The sequence below is a fragment of the Polychytrium aggregatum genome (genome assembly GCF_025602895.1).
Source record: "Polychytrium aggregatum strain JEL109 chromosome Unknown BJ171scaffold_12, whole genome shotgun sequence".
Classification (NCBI taxonomy): domain Eukaryota; kingdom Fungi; phylum Chytridiomycota; class Chytridiomycetes; order Polychytriales; genus Polychytrium; species Polychytrium aggregatum.
The window spans coordinates 484,036-499,141 of NW_026516214.1; the positions used below are offsets into that span (position 1 = coordinate 484,036).

Consider the following 15,106-nt stretch of genomic DNA (forward strand, 5'->3'; position numbering starts at 1 on the left):
GCGGGTGCGGGCGTGGTGTCGCTGCGACCGGCGGATGTGCCGGTGCGACGGGCGCGAGTTCGGGCCGACGAGAAGCTCTCGCCCCATTGGACCGCGCGCCAGCCAATCCGGTGCGCCGCTGCCGGAGCGCGTCGGCCCCAGCCAGGCCGCGACACGTGCGTGGCGGTGCGAGCGCTCCCGGCTTCCACGTCACCGCGCCGCGTCCCAGGCGCCATGAAGCTGGTCCTGGGGTCGCCGACAGCACTCCTCGCCGACAGCACCCCTCGCCGACAGCACCCCTCGCTGGATCTCCCTCGCCGCATCCTCCTCGACAACACCATGGGCGACGACTACTTCCGTATGTGTCTGCCGCCGGCAGGGGTGCAGAGTCTCGCCGCGGTGTCGCCGTGCGCTGCCCTGCTAACATGTTGCCCGTCCTGCAGTGGACCACAACCTTGCCATCCCCTCACGAGCGGCTCGCTCGGGCACCCTCAATCCCGACCTCGACCACTTCATGCATGACCATGCTCCGCGGCTCGACGGACCGCAACTCCACGTTGATCCACAGCAATTCTTTCATGTCGCAAAGTAAGGAACCGCGGACCGGTGCGCTCACTCGCCGTGGGCTGTATCAGAGGTTCTCCATTGGACAGCGCCCAATCGCTTCCAGACGCTCTCAGTCGCTTCCAATCGCTTCCGTTCGCTGCGGCTGATTTGAAGCACTATCGGCGCCGGCCTTCCGCACGCTGATTCTCGTTGCTGCACAGCATGTTTGGGTCGATTCGGAGCCGCATCCACCACGAAGAGCATCCGGAGCAACAAGCGATTCTTGACAACTTGATTACCCAGCTTCTGGACGAGGCCAATTCGAGGTACGCGGCAGCGGCCTTTGAGCCATATGCAGCCGCTGTTGTCTGATAGATGATGCGTCCATGCAGTTTGCAGCAAGATATTGCCTTGGTGAATGTGATTCCTGTTGATATATCGCCGGATGGAGTTCGGTGTTCGACAACCAAGAGATCACTCCGAAGCCTGAGCACACTTGGTCGTTGCGTTGCCTGTCTCGCGCTGACTCTATTCCGACCACCTGCATTCCTGGGTCGCTGATCATGGCAATGGCCGGTGTTCGAATCGGTCTGTCTTGATCGGCTCTCTGTGGACATATTGGCTTTCAGTGGCAAAGGCAAGCCTCCGGCTTCGGCTCGATTCATCGAGACCCTCGCTTCTGTCAAATCAAGCGATCTTCCCAAAGGCAAGTTGAACTGTGCGATGTGCGCTGTGCGATGTGCGCTGTGCGATGTGCGCTGTGCGTTGTGTGCTGTCATGTACAGCCATCACCCAGCTGGATTTGGGCGTATGCCATCGTTCAATCGATTCGACTTGCCGTGGCAATTCGCATGTGCGAACCGCTAATCCAGTCGGCTGCAACGTTGGTATCCTCCAGACGCATCGTGCTCCGTCTGTGTCGAGCCCTTCAACGATACCGAGACCACGAACCGGCTCCCATGCAGACACCACTTTCATAATGGATGCATTGTCCCTTGGCTGCAGCTCCATAACACCTGCCCAATCTGCCGGAGAGAGTTTCCGACCGACGACGAGGAGTACGAAAGGAAGAAGCGCGAAGCCGAGCACGCCAGGCTCGTGGCCGAGGCTCAGCAGGAGCAACTCGACAGCATGTACGGCTAGACGCTATTCAGAACGAAACGGGACAGTGTCCCATTTGGGTTGTGGCTGTCGTTGGCTTTGGAAGCATAGTCTTGGGATACAATATGCATTCGACCCTTTGGACAGCTCCGGTGGTTTCTCGATGCCAAGACGGTCGGGGCGAACGAGTCGCTCGCCGTGCGTTCTGTTGCCATAGCATCTCTTGTGGTGGTGGAGCTGCTCAAGATACTGGATGAACCAGAGCCGCCAGGGTTCGACGGGAATCCTTTCTGCGGACCCTCGTGTGAGTCGCTGAATACATGGACTTGACATGTCCCCAACAGCATAAGCAACGCCGGCTCTGCGATCTGGCAACAGTGCATCGACATCATTTGCCCCACATGCCCACATGCCAGCAACCAACCCGCCACACGAGGCATGTCGATGCACACGTGATCACCGATTCGACATCAATCCACAGCAAGCCTCTGTCGCTTGCTCTATCCCGATCTCATCCAGCTTCTCAACGATGCTCCAGATTCGCTTGGTAAGTCGCCAATGCATCAAGCGGCCGGTGCCCCCACATCTGGCGGAGCAGGCCAGCTCGACACGCCCTCGACTTGACCACCCGGGAACAATGCGCTCTGCTCTAAAAAACAGCTGATTTCCTTCGCTGACATACATATGCGCCTCGGCTTCTCGCGGAGCTAGCACTTGAGGATCTCCAAAGCTGCCGGCGCTTTTTCGTCGGCGAGCCACACGGGGTTCCGATTCTCGGGATTTCGAGGACAGGGCCTGGCATCCCGATCGCTTTTCAGGTATCGCGTGATATTGTGCCGGCTGCGAGAGGGCTCTGGCTGTAAAATGCCTTCCGTTCGGCCCAGCATAGCAGCGTACAATCCTCCGACCCGGGTCTGACACTCGCTGGAATCCTGTTGATACGTGTGCGCCGCTCATGCCACGTAATGCCGCACCATGCCATGCCACCTAGCTCGTCAAGGTCAAACGGCAATGGTGAGTGCTTGCGCCTTTGACGCTCCAGCATCGCCGAGAGGATTGCGGCAATGTGCTGACTATATCGCTTACCATGCAGGCTACAAATCTCATGGTGGCACCGGACAGCGCACTTTCACCTCATCCGAGTTCTTCCAAGGCTTTGCCATCCTCCTTCCAAGCGGATGTATCCTCGGACTGAAGGCATCGCAATGGCACAAGCAGTATCAGGCCGGGCAGTCTCAGGCCATCCGAGGTCTCTTTTGCGATGCCAGCCTTGCCCAGACCAAGTTTATTGAGGCTAAGGCTCACGAACAAGGTTGGTAGAGATGCCCTCCATTCCAAGGCGAGCCCTCATCCACTCCCACCAACATGAATCGCGCTTCGGCTCCTCGTGCTGCGACTCAGTCCTCCGGAATAGCCCCATCTGAATGCGTATCGCTCGTTCGCCCGGCATTGCCCTTATCCCTTGATGCGAACCCATCTCTGAATCTACTGCAGTCTCCAAGAAATCCGCCAAGGAGCTGACTACCCTGCAATTGCTTTCTGAGATCTGGAAGCATCTCAAGCCAGACTGGCTGTTGCTCACGTCGGTACGGCAGCATCCCTGCATCATTTGAGACGCACTTTGCCTGTGCCAGGGTTTTCCACCTCCAGTGGCTACAGTTTGGCTTTTGGGGCTGAGGTTGACATGCTGCTTGGATTGGAATTCGTCACGTTGGCCGTCAATCTCTGATCCTCGGCTCCTGCTATCGCCGTTAAGATTGTTGTCGTCACGGGCGCCACGGCCATGGTCAACCTCTACATCCCTGTCGTTGTTGGCGAGCTTGTTACTGTTGTTCAGGGCTTGATCGCCAGCGGAGGGGCAACGGGCAATGCCCTGCAGGTCCTGAACGTCCCTGCACTGAAGCTGCTTGGACTGTACGTCGGCAATGGTAAGTACCTTCCGGTTACCTGGGAAGGGTCTGTTCTGCAGCCGGGACTAGATTTGTATAGAATAGAAGGGGTAGCCTTCCAAATAATACTGGAAGCAGGCTGTAATCCAACCCATACCCGTGGCGCTGCTTATGAACGAGTGAGTGCGTAACACTCTCTAACCGCAAAGTTCGATGTGTCCCGGTCTCTTTCTCCCCCCAGGGCTCCTTACATTTGTCGACATCACCCTAGTCACCAAGCTTGGCGAGAATCTCGCTCGCAGCTTGCGTCGTGAACTCTTTGGGGTCTTGCTTTACCAGGACATGGCGTTTTTTGACGGGCATATGCAGGGCGAAGTTCTGAGTCGTCTCACCGAGGATGTAGCCGACTTTAAGGTATTGCCTGCATAGCCTGATAGTTGCTTCATTTGACACCGCCGTCACCTTGGCATCGAGACCGGAGCCGCTCCCTCTCGTTCATATTGCGGCTGCATCGATTGTAAGGGTACGGATGAGCGGTTGTTCGGGCCCGTTGAAATTCTGACAATTCCCTCTGGATCTTGACATGGCTGTAGAGTACCTTCAAGATTGTGATTACACAGGTAGGCTCACGGCAGCAATGCATAGGGCGATGCGTTAGTGGAGCTGATTTCGATTCCAGCACTGCCAGAGTTCACCCTCGTCACACACTCGTATGATGAGAGGGGGCGATTGTCAATCTCGGCGCTGACCGGATCTATTCTATTTCGGATCCAATGAACTCGCCCAATCCAACGAATCCAACGTATCGGGGTTCTCTCGTCTGGCAGGGCTTGAAATGTACCGCCCAGATTGTTGGTGCCGGTGTCCAACTGGTCTCGCTTTCGCCCAACCTGACCCTTACCCTCCTGAGTACCCTGCCGATCCTGTACTTTACCCTGAACTTTTATGGCTCCTATCTGCGCAAGCTCTCCCGCCGCGCCAAGCTGGGTGACAGCGAGTCCACGGGTGTCGCTGGAGAGGTGCGCAAACGCAATCGATCCGGCCGAGCTTGAGGTGCACGAGCTGCACCAACTGCGTGTCTTCGGGCTGACACACGCACTGCCAGCTTCGGCAAAGTCGTACCGGGTGCCAAATTACCAGCACTGCCACGAACCAACTTCCTGAAGCTCTCGGGCTGCGATTTGCCCCCTCCCCCTCGTGATTAGGCCATCTCCAATATCAAGACGGTCAAGGCGTTCGCGTCCGAAGACCGGGAGCTCGAAAATTACACCAGCGCTATATCAAAGAGTTCCCGGACCTCGTTGAAACTCGGGTTCCATATTGGCTTGTTCCAAGGTTTGTCGTTAGATCTGCGGCTATGCCTGTGCTCTGCGGCCCCGTCCTTCACAGAATCATACACAAACCTCAACTGAGCAGCGTCCTGCTCGTTACGTTTGCTATAGGGCTGCTCAATTCTTCGATTGGCGCCATGATCCTGATGATCCTCTACTTTGGAGGAAGCTTGGTGGCCAAAGGCGAAATGACCGGAGGGCAGCTGATGACCTTTATGGTTGCCACCCAAAATGCTCAGCGCTCGCTCTGTAAGTCGCCGTTCCGTCGAACCACGATCGCTTTGTATTCGATCAGGCTTATCGTGCTACACACAGGATGGGACGCTCACTCGTTTGTGTCCCGACAACTCCTGCTACTCAGCACAAATCGGTGTCCTGTTCGGTCAAGTCGTTAAAGCCCTCGGCTCGGCCAATCGCATCTTTGAGTACATTTACACCGCCCCACAAATCCCTACCAGAGGCGGGCTTCAGCTCGAAAGCTTCAAAGGTCAGTTGAATTTGCCGCGAAACATCGGCTCGTGTAGATGGGTGCGATGGGCATTCGAATCACAGGTCTATGACCTATTCTTTCCACCCACTTGGCCTTGTCAGAGTGGTGCATCGGACCCATTTGCTCGCCTCCAAGCTGATCCATGGAGTCGAAGCCCTCCCCCACATACGACTTACCACTGCGCTCCTTCGGCATCGCATCCCGGCCTGCGACATCCTCGCCGTGATCGCATTTGATCCACTGACTGCTGCCATGTGATCACCAGGAGAAATCGAGTTTGTCAATGTCGAATTCCGGGTATGGACGCATGCTACAGCCTGGCTTCTGCGTTCGTTCGTTCGTTCGTTCGTTCGTTCGTTCGTTCGTTCGTTCGTTCGTTCGTTCGTTCGTTCGTTCGTTCGTTCGTTCGTTCGTTCGTTCGTTCGTTCGTTCGTTCGTTCGTTCGTTCGCCACTGCATGGTGCCTCCTCCTCTCTGACACGCCGCTCTCGCTGGATCCAGTATCCCACTCGCCCCCAGCATCCTGTGCTTCACAACTTTAGCTTGAAGGTCCCCGTTGGCAAGATCGTTGCTCTATGCGGCCAAAGCGGCAGCGGCAAGAGCACCATTGGACAGGTCAGTGCGTGCGATCCCTCGATCGAATCTGAATGACAGCCTCATTACCTGCAACGGAAGCGCCATTCCCACGGAGTTTAATCCATCGTATCTGCGCTTTGCAGCTGATCGAGCGATTTTACGAAGCAGACGCCGGTTCTATCTTGATCGATGGCGTCGACATCCGCAAGCTGGATCCCAGGTCAGTCGATGGCTCGGAATACGATCGCTTGGGATGCTCATATTGGCTTGGTGTGTCATTCTCACAAGGATGTATTTGACACTCCTATCGCGTCCAGTTGGTTGAGAAACAACATCGGATACATCAGTCAGGAGTAAGTTTGCTCTCAGCTCACCGAAGCAATCGCCCATGTTGTATCGCCAACAACGCTTGACAATCGACGCTGTGTGTGTTGATCTACTCCTCTAACCTCTATCCGCTTGTTGCGACCTCGCCCAGGCCCATACTCTTTGCCAGCACCATTTACGAAAACATCAGGTGGGTCATCCAGGCCACTGTCAACAGGTTGCTCGAACATGTACACGTTGTTCGGGCTGTTTGGTGAGACTCGGGAGTGCTTGGCGGGGCCTGACGATGACGATATACCCCAGATACGGGCGACCCGGTGCCACCCGCGAGGAAGTTGAGGCAGCAGCCCGACAGGCCAACGCGGCCACCTTCATCGAGAGCTTCCCAGACGGCTATGGCACCGTTGTGGGCGAGCGCGGTAAGCTACGAGAACCGCTCAGGCTTCTGATGCTGCCATCGTTACCAGAAGGGCTTGGCTGACACTCGATTATCTCATGGACTGCAGGTGTGACCCTCTCTGGCGGACAGAAGCAGCGCATTGCGATCGCTCGTGAGTCGATGAGGCCATTGTGATGCAATTCAACACTTGGCAGAGCCTTCGAATCATATCCATGATGGCTGCTACAGCGCGCGGGAGGGGCCGAGCCAAAGCTGATGTCCTGATTCCATGTGTGCAATTCACGACACAGGTGCATTGCTCAAGGACCCACGCCTGTTGATTCTCGACGAGGCCACGAGGTAGGCTCCACAGCGTCTGGCATTGCCGGCGCGCTCTGGCGTGTGCGGGTCATCGGCAATGCAGTCATTCGTGGAAAGCACCTTCAAGCGCGAACTAACGATGCGCTCAAATGCTCGTCAATAATCATCGTCATGACTGTCCAGTGCCCTTGATAGTAAGTGCCTTTGCCTTTCTTGAGCCCATGCTGAGGTATGCTGATCGGCTACTAACGAGGTTACGCGACCTATTAAAGCTCAATCCGAGCGTGTGGTTCAGGAGGCGCTTGACCGGCTGATGAAAGATCGCACGGTCGTCATCATTGCACACCGCCTGAGCACCATCGAGACCGCCGACCTCATTGTGGTGCTCAACAACAACGCTTCCCGCGACACGGGCAACGTCCTTGAAATCGGTGGGTACCGAAGAACTGAACACACGCAGCAGGCTGTGATGCTCGCTGAGCGGTCATGACGGAGAGACTGCAGAGCGGTTGAGGCCGCGGCTCGTCATATAGGCGCCCGGCGATATCCATGCTCGATCGAAAGCCCGACACGATTTGGGTTCTGCTTGCGGCTCTAACGGCAGTGTCCGATCGACATTATCGCAGGCACACACAAGGAGCTTATGAAGAAGCGAGGGGCATACTACCGACTCCACAGCATGACCTTTGAGCACGGCGGCCTCCTCGGATGAACGGAGCCATGCGAAAGCCAAGGGTGCTCGCCCAGCCCGCCATCTGCCTTCTCCATGCCGGCTTTGCCACTGCCGGCCGTGGAATTGGGTGTCACTTCCAAGTCTGCGCATACGCATGGCGACACCACTCCATACTTTTATTCCCATGCCGTCAATAGATGCCGACGCGACGGTTAGCGTCTGGGCAAAATGAGCTATGCAATCGACCTGTTTGGGCTCCGTGCGATTGGATGCAAATTTCGTCTCCCTGATGTTCACACGGCCGATTTGGGCGCCACGCAATCAGACGGTCGACACTCGGCTCCCATTCATATGTTGCCGGCGATATGTCGCATCTGCGCTGCGGGAGGAGTAATATGCCTGCACAACAACGGAATTGCACTGGCATCTTTGTCGGGTGCGGATACGGATGCGGATGCGGATGTGGGTGTCGTCGGTCTAGCTTTCGCTCACACCACTCCACAATCCCAAAGATACCTTTGGTCCAAATTAACGGACGTGACCCACTGCGGCCTCCTCGACGACCCTGGCCTTATACGACAACCATCTGGTTCAATATGTCTGGCGCCGTAGCAATGGGGGCCGCCTTGGCCGCAAGGAGGGCATCGAGCAGCCGTGCACGACGAAGGAGCTCTGTGGTCTCTCAGTATCAATCTAGCACTGGCGACGAGCAGGACGAAGCGCTGATCGCACAGCTGAAACAGCTCACAGGGACCATCAACCAGCTCTATGCCAACCTTGAGCAATCCTCCAAGGATCTACAGAAGATGTTTGAGAACCTGAGGATTCTCAGGACCTCGTGCATGATTTTGGTCGAGGACAAGGGCGACTCGAGCTCCGAGTCCAGCAGTAACTCGAAAATGGCCGAGGGACTATTGAGCATTCCCAAGCTGGAGTCTGGGGGCGGAAGCTTCAATTCGATGGCCATCGTAGCCGATGACGACAGCATCAGCAGCGCCAGCGTCCAGTCGATCGACAGCCAGACCCGGCGACAGATTGTCGATGCATTCGAGCGTATCACCACCAAGCCCATCGAGGAGTTTTCGCCCGAGCTGGGGAATCTGTACCCGGTCGGCCTCATGGATGACAGTATCATCAAGGTCTTGAGCAACTACAGCACACGGACGCAGGACTCGCCCAAAGGACGGCGGCCCGACGACCGCCCACAGGGCAGCGATAGTGCATCCGGCTCGGGCTTCCTCAGCAACTTCAATGTCTTCAGCAACCGGAGTCTGTCCATCTTTGGCGTCCCAACCCGCCGCGAGTCTCTGGAGCCGCGAACAGAGGCATCGTATCCATCGATCAGCCGGATCCTGGGCTGGTCAAGACGAGCCAGCATCGATCCAGGCACCAAGATCTCGGGCGACTCTAACTATTCCCGCAAGGCATCCATCTTCTCCCGAGCCACTGGCAGCTCGTATCACTCCCGAATCGATGCGAGCGACCATTTCCGACCCGATTCCTCGGCTTCGGGTTCGGACTTGGGAGCCCGCCCGATTCGCTACGACGCTTTCAACCAGAGCCATCGGACTTCGATTGTCCAAAAGGCCTCGGCAAGCAAAGCGCCGCTGCGTGGCATGGATTCCAAACCCCCGGGGTCTGTGCGCGAGGACGCAAGGGCCTTCCGGGCCACCATCAGCCAAGACAACATGCCGGTCGGATTTGCGAATTTGTCGGCCGATTCTATGTTGCGCCTTGGATTCCAAAGGTCGCCCGACACACCGGGCCGCCCGGACAGGGCTCATCTGTCGACCGACCGTATCATGCACTCGGGCAGCTACGACGCCGTGAGCTCGCCGTCGGGGTATCTCCAGAGCCACGGCATGCGATCGAGCTCAACGGAAGGACCAGAGTTTGGCAGGTTGCTCAAGGCGAAGAAGAGGCGATAGAGCCGGGCACAATGCCGCAAGCGCCTCTGCGGATGCCCCGAGCACCTCCACGCAGACGTATGTGAAGACGAGGTGTTGGCGAGAGAGCGACAATGGAACCCCGCTGGCCTGGTTCAGAGTACCGTCTGCAAAGTGCAGGTCCAGATCAATCCCACATCATCTCATTTTGAGCCAGGGCTGTCGCTTGCTTGTGGGTCCTGAATACACACCCATCCATTTCTGCGATGCAATGCTGCAGTTCCGACTGCCGTTTAGTGTGGAATCGTAGCGTCAATGCGACACGCAACATGATCACTGTGTGCAGGCCGATTGTGGAGACTGGAGAGCGACCAGCGATCTTCACTCGGAGGCTGCCGAGGTGATCGATTCCATTGCATATGGACGGTGTACAGCGTGTTGAAGAAATATGGGACACATCGTCTCATTCGGACAACACGGCGTAGTCGGATCATATCACACCCGACCAAGTCGATCTACAGTCCATCCAGAAAGAAACGGAACAGTCACTTCCTGGCTTCAGATATCTGAAGCCCGCTGACTGACTTGTAGGCCCAGCGGGCAGGCCGTGAGATTGTTTCCCGTCCTGGTTGGCAATCCCTTTGTTTTTGGTTGGTTTGGGAAGCACAGTCTTGAATACACCCGGCCGATCTCCTGTGGCGATGATCGACTGGCATACCGAGACCATGTTCCTTGAGGCATTGATGTCTCGATCCCACAACGTATGGCAGCTTGCACAGCTCCGGACAAAGTGTGGTTTCTCGATATAAAGATGGTGCTGTGCTTGGCCATGAATGCGATGAGTGGATGGGTGTATTCAGGTTCCAGAAAAAGCACAGTCATAGCTCAAAACGGGGTGTCCCATTTCATTTTGGAAACGCCGTAGTCATTTCCCCTGGGTGAGGAGGAAGGCGAAAGGCAAAGAGCAATATCGCTTGACCAGATTATATATCTGATTTACAACCCGCACTAACCCACGCAACCCACACTACCTCCACAACCCACGCAAGTTATTTGTGCGTGAAGGTGCCCCGTTTCAAAATGAGCGTAACATATGTATGTCGGATCATTGGCGTTTGCCGGCTTCGCTGTTGTCGTATCATGCCCAAGCAGCCACAACAAAGGGCATCGCTCCAACCCCCACACGGATCGTCCTCTTTGCCAACTCGTCCCTTTCGTCGCCTTCGTCGCCTTCGTCCTCTCGCTGGCTTCTTGCCCGAATGTCCATCTGCTCGCAGTGAATCGACGGAGCCGTCCGATTGCACCCGCCGTCGCAATCCCCAGTGCCGCACTGCGACACCTCCAACAGCACCCCTCTCGCACTGGATCGTCATCCGGGCTCGTCTTGGCATCATCCTCCTCCCAAGCGGCCGCATCCTCAACCCAAGTGCCTCCGCCTCTTTCGGCTCCCCACCGCTCGTCCCCAGCATTGCATGGCGCCAGCCCCAGCGCCCACTCCACAATGACCATCACCGATCCGCACCCGCTCTCTCACATTGACGCTTCGGTCTACATTGACTCTAAGCCTCCTGCCGAATTCATGTGGGATTCGTTCTTGCTGGCCAAGCCGTGCCTGGGGCCGAGGTCGTTTTCAAGGCCGCAGGGCATGTCCACCAGACAGCAGAGCCTGTCGGCCTCGCATACAGCTGCCCTGAGCGTCTCCCCGTCCAACGTTGCAACTGCATCGAGCTCGCCCGGCTCGACGGCCGTCGAGTCTGGGTCCTTCCTGCTCCACCAAGTCCAGGCTGGCGACACACTCGAAGGCATCTGCATTGCATACCATGTCCAGGCAGGTGTTTGGCCCACGTTGCTGCTCGACAACGAGATCAGGGACACAGAAGCGGGGCAGCAGAGCAGCAGAGCAGCAGAGCAGCAGAGCAGCAGAGCAGCAGAGCAGCAGAGCAGCAGAGCAGCAGAGCAGCAGGGCAGCAGAACAGCAGGGCAGCAGAACAGCAGAGGAGCCCCCCGACACCCTGACTTTCTTCGGGAACATTTACGTTCGCCAGCACCCGGGATCCTGTCGCTCTGACCTCCGAGTGCTGCTTGACCACGGCTGACACTCCCGCTACTTTCCTTCCCCACCAACCCCATCCAGATAGAGTCTGTTAAGCGTCTGAACCAGCTCTGGACCAACGACAGCATCCATCTGCGCCCAACCCTGCGGATCCCGTATATCCCGGTGCCGGCTGTAACCGAGCCCGCATTCGAGTTTCCGAGATTGAGCCACAGCATCCGCAGCCGTTCCTTACCATCGAAGCAGAGCAGTGACTTTGGGTCTCGGGCATCTTCGTCCTCCTTTGCCGATGACGACGATGACGACGACGGTGGCGCTCGAGACAATGCCGGCGGGTCTGCAAAGGTCTCCCGCGAGAGCATCCCAACCCACACCCACACCCAAACCCACACCCGTTGCGACGGCCGGCCCGACGGCGACGGTGTTGCCGCCAACCAGGAACCTGAGCCCGCTCCTCCGCTGCTCAAGTTTATGGACACACTCCGGATCGAGAGAACCCTTGCCAGTTTTGGCGACCAGGTCAAGGGATGGTCTCGCAGGCCCAGGTCCAGCCAACCCTTCCGAAGGAACCCGGCTGGCCCCGCATCGAGTGACGAACAAGATGATGGCGAATGGGTCCGCATGGTCCGCATGGATTCCCGCCACGATCACGATTGCGATCCGTGTGATGCCAACGGTGTTGCTTCCGACGCACATACCCTTTGACCGACTTTTTCCGGAAGCGATCGCAAACCATGTATCCAAGTACCCGTACACCTATATGCGCTCATCGTGCCCACAAAACAGTGGCGAGCCGTCGACGGCGTCTCCGATTGCATTTTTTTCGCACGCCACTAGCCCTACTACCACCACCACCTCCCAGTCTTCTGGTGTGTCTACTCCGATAGTCAGTCTCTGACTCCATTTTTGTTTATTTATTGCATCACAAAATGAAACGGGACACCTTGCTTTTGCCTTCGACTCCGGCTCTTTTGGGAACAGGAAGACGCCTCTCCGTCCCCCAGTCTCGGCATTCTATACAATGTTTCATGAGGCCTGTGTGTCTGCTTGTGCGGCGATGATGTTCGTGGGGTGGTCTGAAGCTCGGCTGGGGGCTATTGGCTGCGGCTTGCTTGCAGATATTCGAGAAGAGGTCTGGCTACCTGGTCAAGGCTTTCATAGAACAGTTCGTGGGCTGTGTTGGGAATCGATACAAAGGTGGCCTGGGGCACCAGCTGCATCACTCTCTGGTGGAGTCTATAGGGTACGACCCGGTCGTTGGTACCCTGATGATAAAGCAGGCAGTGTCAGCTGGAGTTCCAACTCAGATCCACGTTCCTCACTTGCTTGCTTGTGGAGGAGTCGCTTACCCAGAGGAGGAGGACAGGCAAGCCGAGTGCGCCAAGCTTTTCATAGCGAGCAGCAAGTCCTGTGAATGGAAAGTGGACAAGCGTGCTGTGGTACTGTGGGTGTGCAGGCATCGGCGAATGGTGGGTCGTCAAGTTGACGAAATGTCGATTGAGGCAGAGTCAGCCGCCGATGTGAGATACAGAGCGACATTTGCCCTCAAGAATAGCGGCGACGCCAACGGCTATTCCGGATCCTACGATCAGGGCAATCTCCCTTACCGCCGCCATGAATCCAGGGTGCTTGAACACTTGGTCGAACGACACTGATCGCCAAAGCTCCTGCAAGTGAGATACATCGGCCAGGACGAATGTGGAGCTGTTAGCAGCACAGCCGGCGGGATACTCTAATGGTTTCGGCCCGGCGCACACCGGATTCTACGGACACAGCAGACCCCGGCGACTTGACAATCGGTCGGCGTGGGGTGCTGAAACGATACGTTACCAGCTCGGGAGCCTTATGGAGGTGGAGGGAGCCGCGATACATCATGTAAAACAGAATAAACGGCGCGACCGACTGGGCGAACAAGTCACCAATGACAGGAAGTCGGGCAATCTTGGCAGGAAGGGCGAGACTCTGCAGCGGCGAGATTGCGAAAAGCAAGTAGGACATCCGTAGGTCAGGGCATCGAGCGCCTGCGAACACTGTCTTTCTGTTTGCTCGTGTATCCAGCTGAATGTATCGTCTGGACTGCTGGTACAAACCTCCATTAAGCCCGCTGGGGCGGCAAGCGCCAGCCTCGTCACCTTCTCGGGATACTGGGATGCGAACGAGGTAGCGATGGCGCCGCCCAGGCTGAAGCCTAGGACTTGAAACTTGGACCAGCCGATGTGCTCGACAAGCTCACGGCCCTGGGTGACGTAGAGGCTCTCATTGTAGGGCACTCGAGGGGCATCCGAGTATCCCCTGCCGTAGTAGTCTTGAATACGGCCGTGATATGTCGGGGGAACAGGTAGGGTCAGACCCGATTCTGCGAATAGCGACATTGTCGATCGCACTGCCGTCGGCATACACACCATAGATGAGGACTCTGTATCCGTTGTCGACCAGCTGACGAAGAACGGGGAGCAGAAGGGCGTTGACGCTGGACATGCCTTGGAAGAAGACAAGCTGGGAGGCGGAGGGGCATTGTGGTCAGCCACGAAGGTCGGTGTCGCTCCAAGCGAACGACGCAGAGACCAGCCACGGAGTCTATGCACCGGCCACATTGGATAAGAAAGGCAGCTGCGACCGAGTCCCAAGCACAGGGGACTTGGTGCTTATGAACAGCGCCCTCTCCAGTCCGCCGAGGCATGATGCAGCAGCATCCTGGCGAACAAACGATCTTCATTTCATTTCATCGCCATACCTTCTCGCCGTTTTGGGGGCCCAGCAGATAGTAATGGGTTTCACCTGTGCTAAGACTAGCATAGGCCGAGCCTGGACACCGAGAGTGGATGCGAGCAGCGCAATTCGGAGGATGGTCGTGGCATTGCAGCGTTGCAGCATTTCGGCATTGCAGCATTTCGGCATTGCAGCATTTCGGCATTCGGCAACAGGGAAAGGTGGCGAGGAAGGAATTTTGAAGTCCGAGGGAGAGAGGCATTAGCGCATGGGGAATTGGTTAGCTCGCTGTTGCCGCTCCTTGGATGGTTTGGATGGTTCGGATCGGTCGCTGTTGCTGCAGGAGCTGTACCTTCCATGACGTCTTCTCGGTACGCCAGCGAGCGATTGGGCTGGGCTTTGAGCGTTCGGAAGCACCCGCGGTTCCTGCCCTGGACGGCAAAGAACTGTCGGTAGGCCCAGACTGAGCCAACGGAAAGCAGAGAGACAGCTCCGATGCGAACGTAGCTGGACGACCAGTCCATGGTGCGGGGTTTGTCGGAGAGTGCAGCTCGAGGCCGAAGGCGATGGGAGGGTCGGTGTCGAGCAGCAGGGCGATTTGAGCGCAAGCACTTTCGTCGTCGCTGTCTGTCGAGGAGCCGTCCCGCCTCGTGCCTGCCAACAAGGGCCTGGGGGAGCAATTCTGGGCTGGCACGGCCACGACAAAGGGCCTTGGGAAATCGGTATGCACATGCCAACGGCACTGGGTGGATTCAAGAGTGTGCATCCTCAGACCCGCTGGAAAGCCTTGGTGGCCAACCAGGGAAGCCATCGCACGGGTGGGATCATGCTGTCAACAGGTCGTCGG

General features: G+C 57.0%; 5 protein-coding genes across 5 annotated transcripts; 4 read left to right on the forward strand and 1 right to left on the reverse strand.

Moving 5' to 3' along the window:
* The first annotated feature begins 209 nt into the window (after positions 1-209).
* On the forward strand, positions 210-2,084 carry BJ171DRAFT_498745 (uncharacterized protein). Its single transcript, XM_053110406.1, has 4 exons — positions 210-567; positions 747-851; positions 1,155-1,231; positions 1,424-2,084. Exons 1-4 carry the CDS (start codon positions 494-496, stop codon positions 1,666-1,668), a joined length of 501 nt encoding a protein of 166 aa, XP_052968190.1. The 5' UTR covers positions 210-493; the 3' UTR covers positions 1,669-2,084.
* Positions 2,085-2,155: 71 nt separating this feature from the next.
* On the forward strand, positions 2,156-7,892 carry BJ171DRAFT_612687 (P-loop containing nucleoside triphosphate hydrolase protein; the record flags this gene model as incomplete). The annotated part of the gene is made up of 23 exons (XM_053115294.1): positions 2,156-2,173; positions 2,338-2,444; positions 2,618-2,640; positions 2,720-2,938; positions 3,121-3,212; positions 3,383-3,554; positions 3,757-3,929; positions 4,109-4,135; positions 4,364-4,534; positions 4,721-4,850; positions 4,958-5,095; positions 5,208-5,333; positions 5,602-5,633; positions 5,837-5,950; positions 6,055-6,131; positions 6,229-6,264; positions 6,390-6,428; positions 6,542-6,657; positions 6,745-6,789; positions 6,929-6,977; positions 7,122-7,132; positions 7,211-7,369; positions 7,565-7,892. The coding sequence occupies 23 exons, from the start codon at positions 2,156-2,158 to the stop codon at positions 7,648-7,650; spliced, it is 2,160 nt and encodes a 719-aa protein (XP_052968191.1). The 3' UTR covers positions 7,651-7,892.
* Positions 7,888-9,612, forward strand: BJ171DRAFT_41359 (uncharacterized protein). The gene has a single exon (XM_053107305.1). The coding sequence runs from the start codon at positions 7,977-7,979 to the stop codon at positions 9,537-9,539; it is 1,563 nt and encodes a 520-aa protein (XP_052968192.1). The 5' UTR covers positions 7,888-7,976; the 3' UTR covers positions 9,540-9,612.
* A 1,386-nt stretch (positions 9,613-10,998) lies between these two features.
* BJ171DRAFT_580189 (uncharacterized protein) lies at positions 10,999-12,255 on the forward strand (the record flags this gene model as incomplete). The annotated part of the gene is made up of 2 exons (XM_053114021.1): positions 10,999-11,329; positions 11,636-12,255. 2 exons carry the CDS (start codon positions 10,999-11,001, stop codon positions 12,253-12,255), a joined length of 951 nt encoding a protein of 316 aa, XP_052968193.1.
* A 194-nt stretch (positions 12,256-12,449) lies between these two features.
* Positions 12,450-15,050, reverse strand: BJ171DRAFT_41446 (Alpha/Beta hydrolase protein). Its single transcript, XM_053107312.1, has 8 exons — positions 14,612-15,050; positions 14,285-14,355; positions 13,953-14,046; positions 13,641-13,855; positions 13,381-13,512; positions 13,158-13,217; positions 12,900-12,992; positions 12,450-12,815 (listed from the first exon to the last, which is right to left on the reverse strand). Exons 1-8 carry the CDS (start codon positions 14,781-14,783, stop codon positions 12,645-12,647), a joined length of 1,008 nt encoding a protein of 335 aa, XP_052968194.1. The 5' UTR covers positions 14,784-15,050; the 3' UTR covers positions 12,450-12,644.
* Positions 15,051-15,106: the final 56 nt, after the last annotated feature.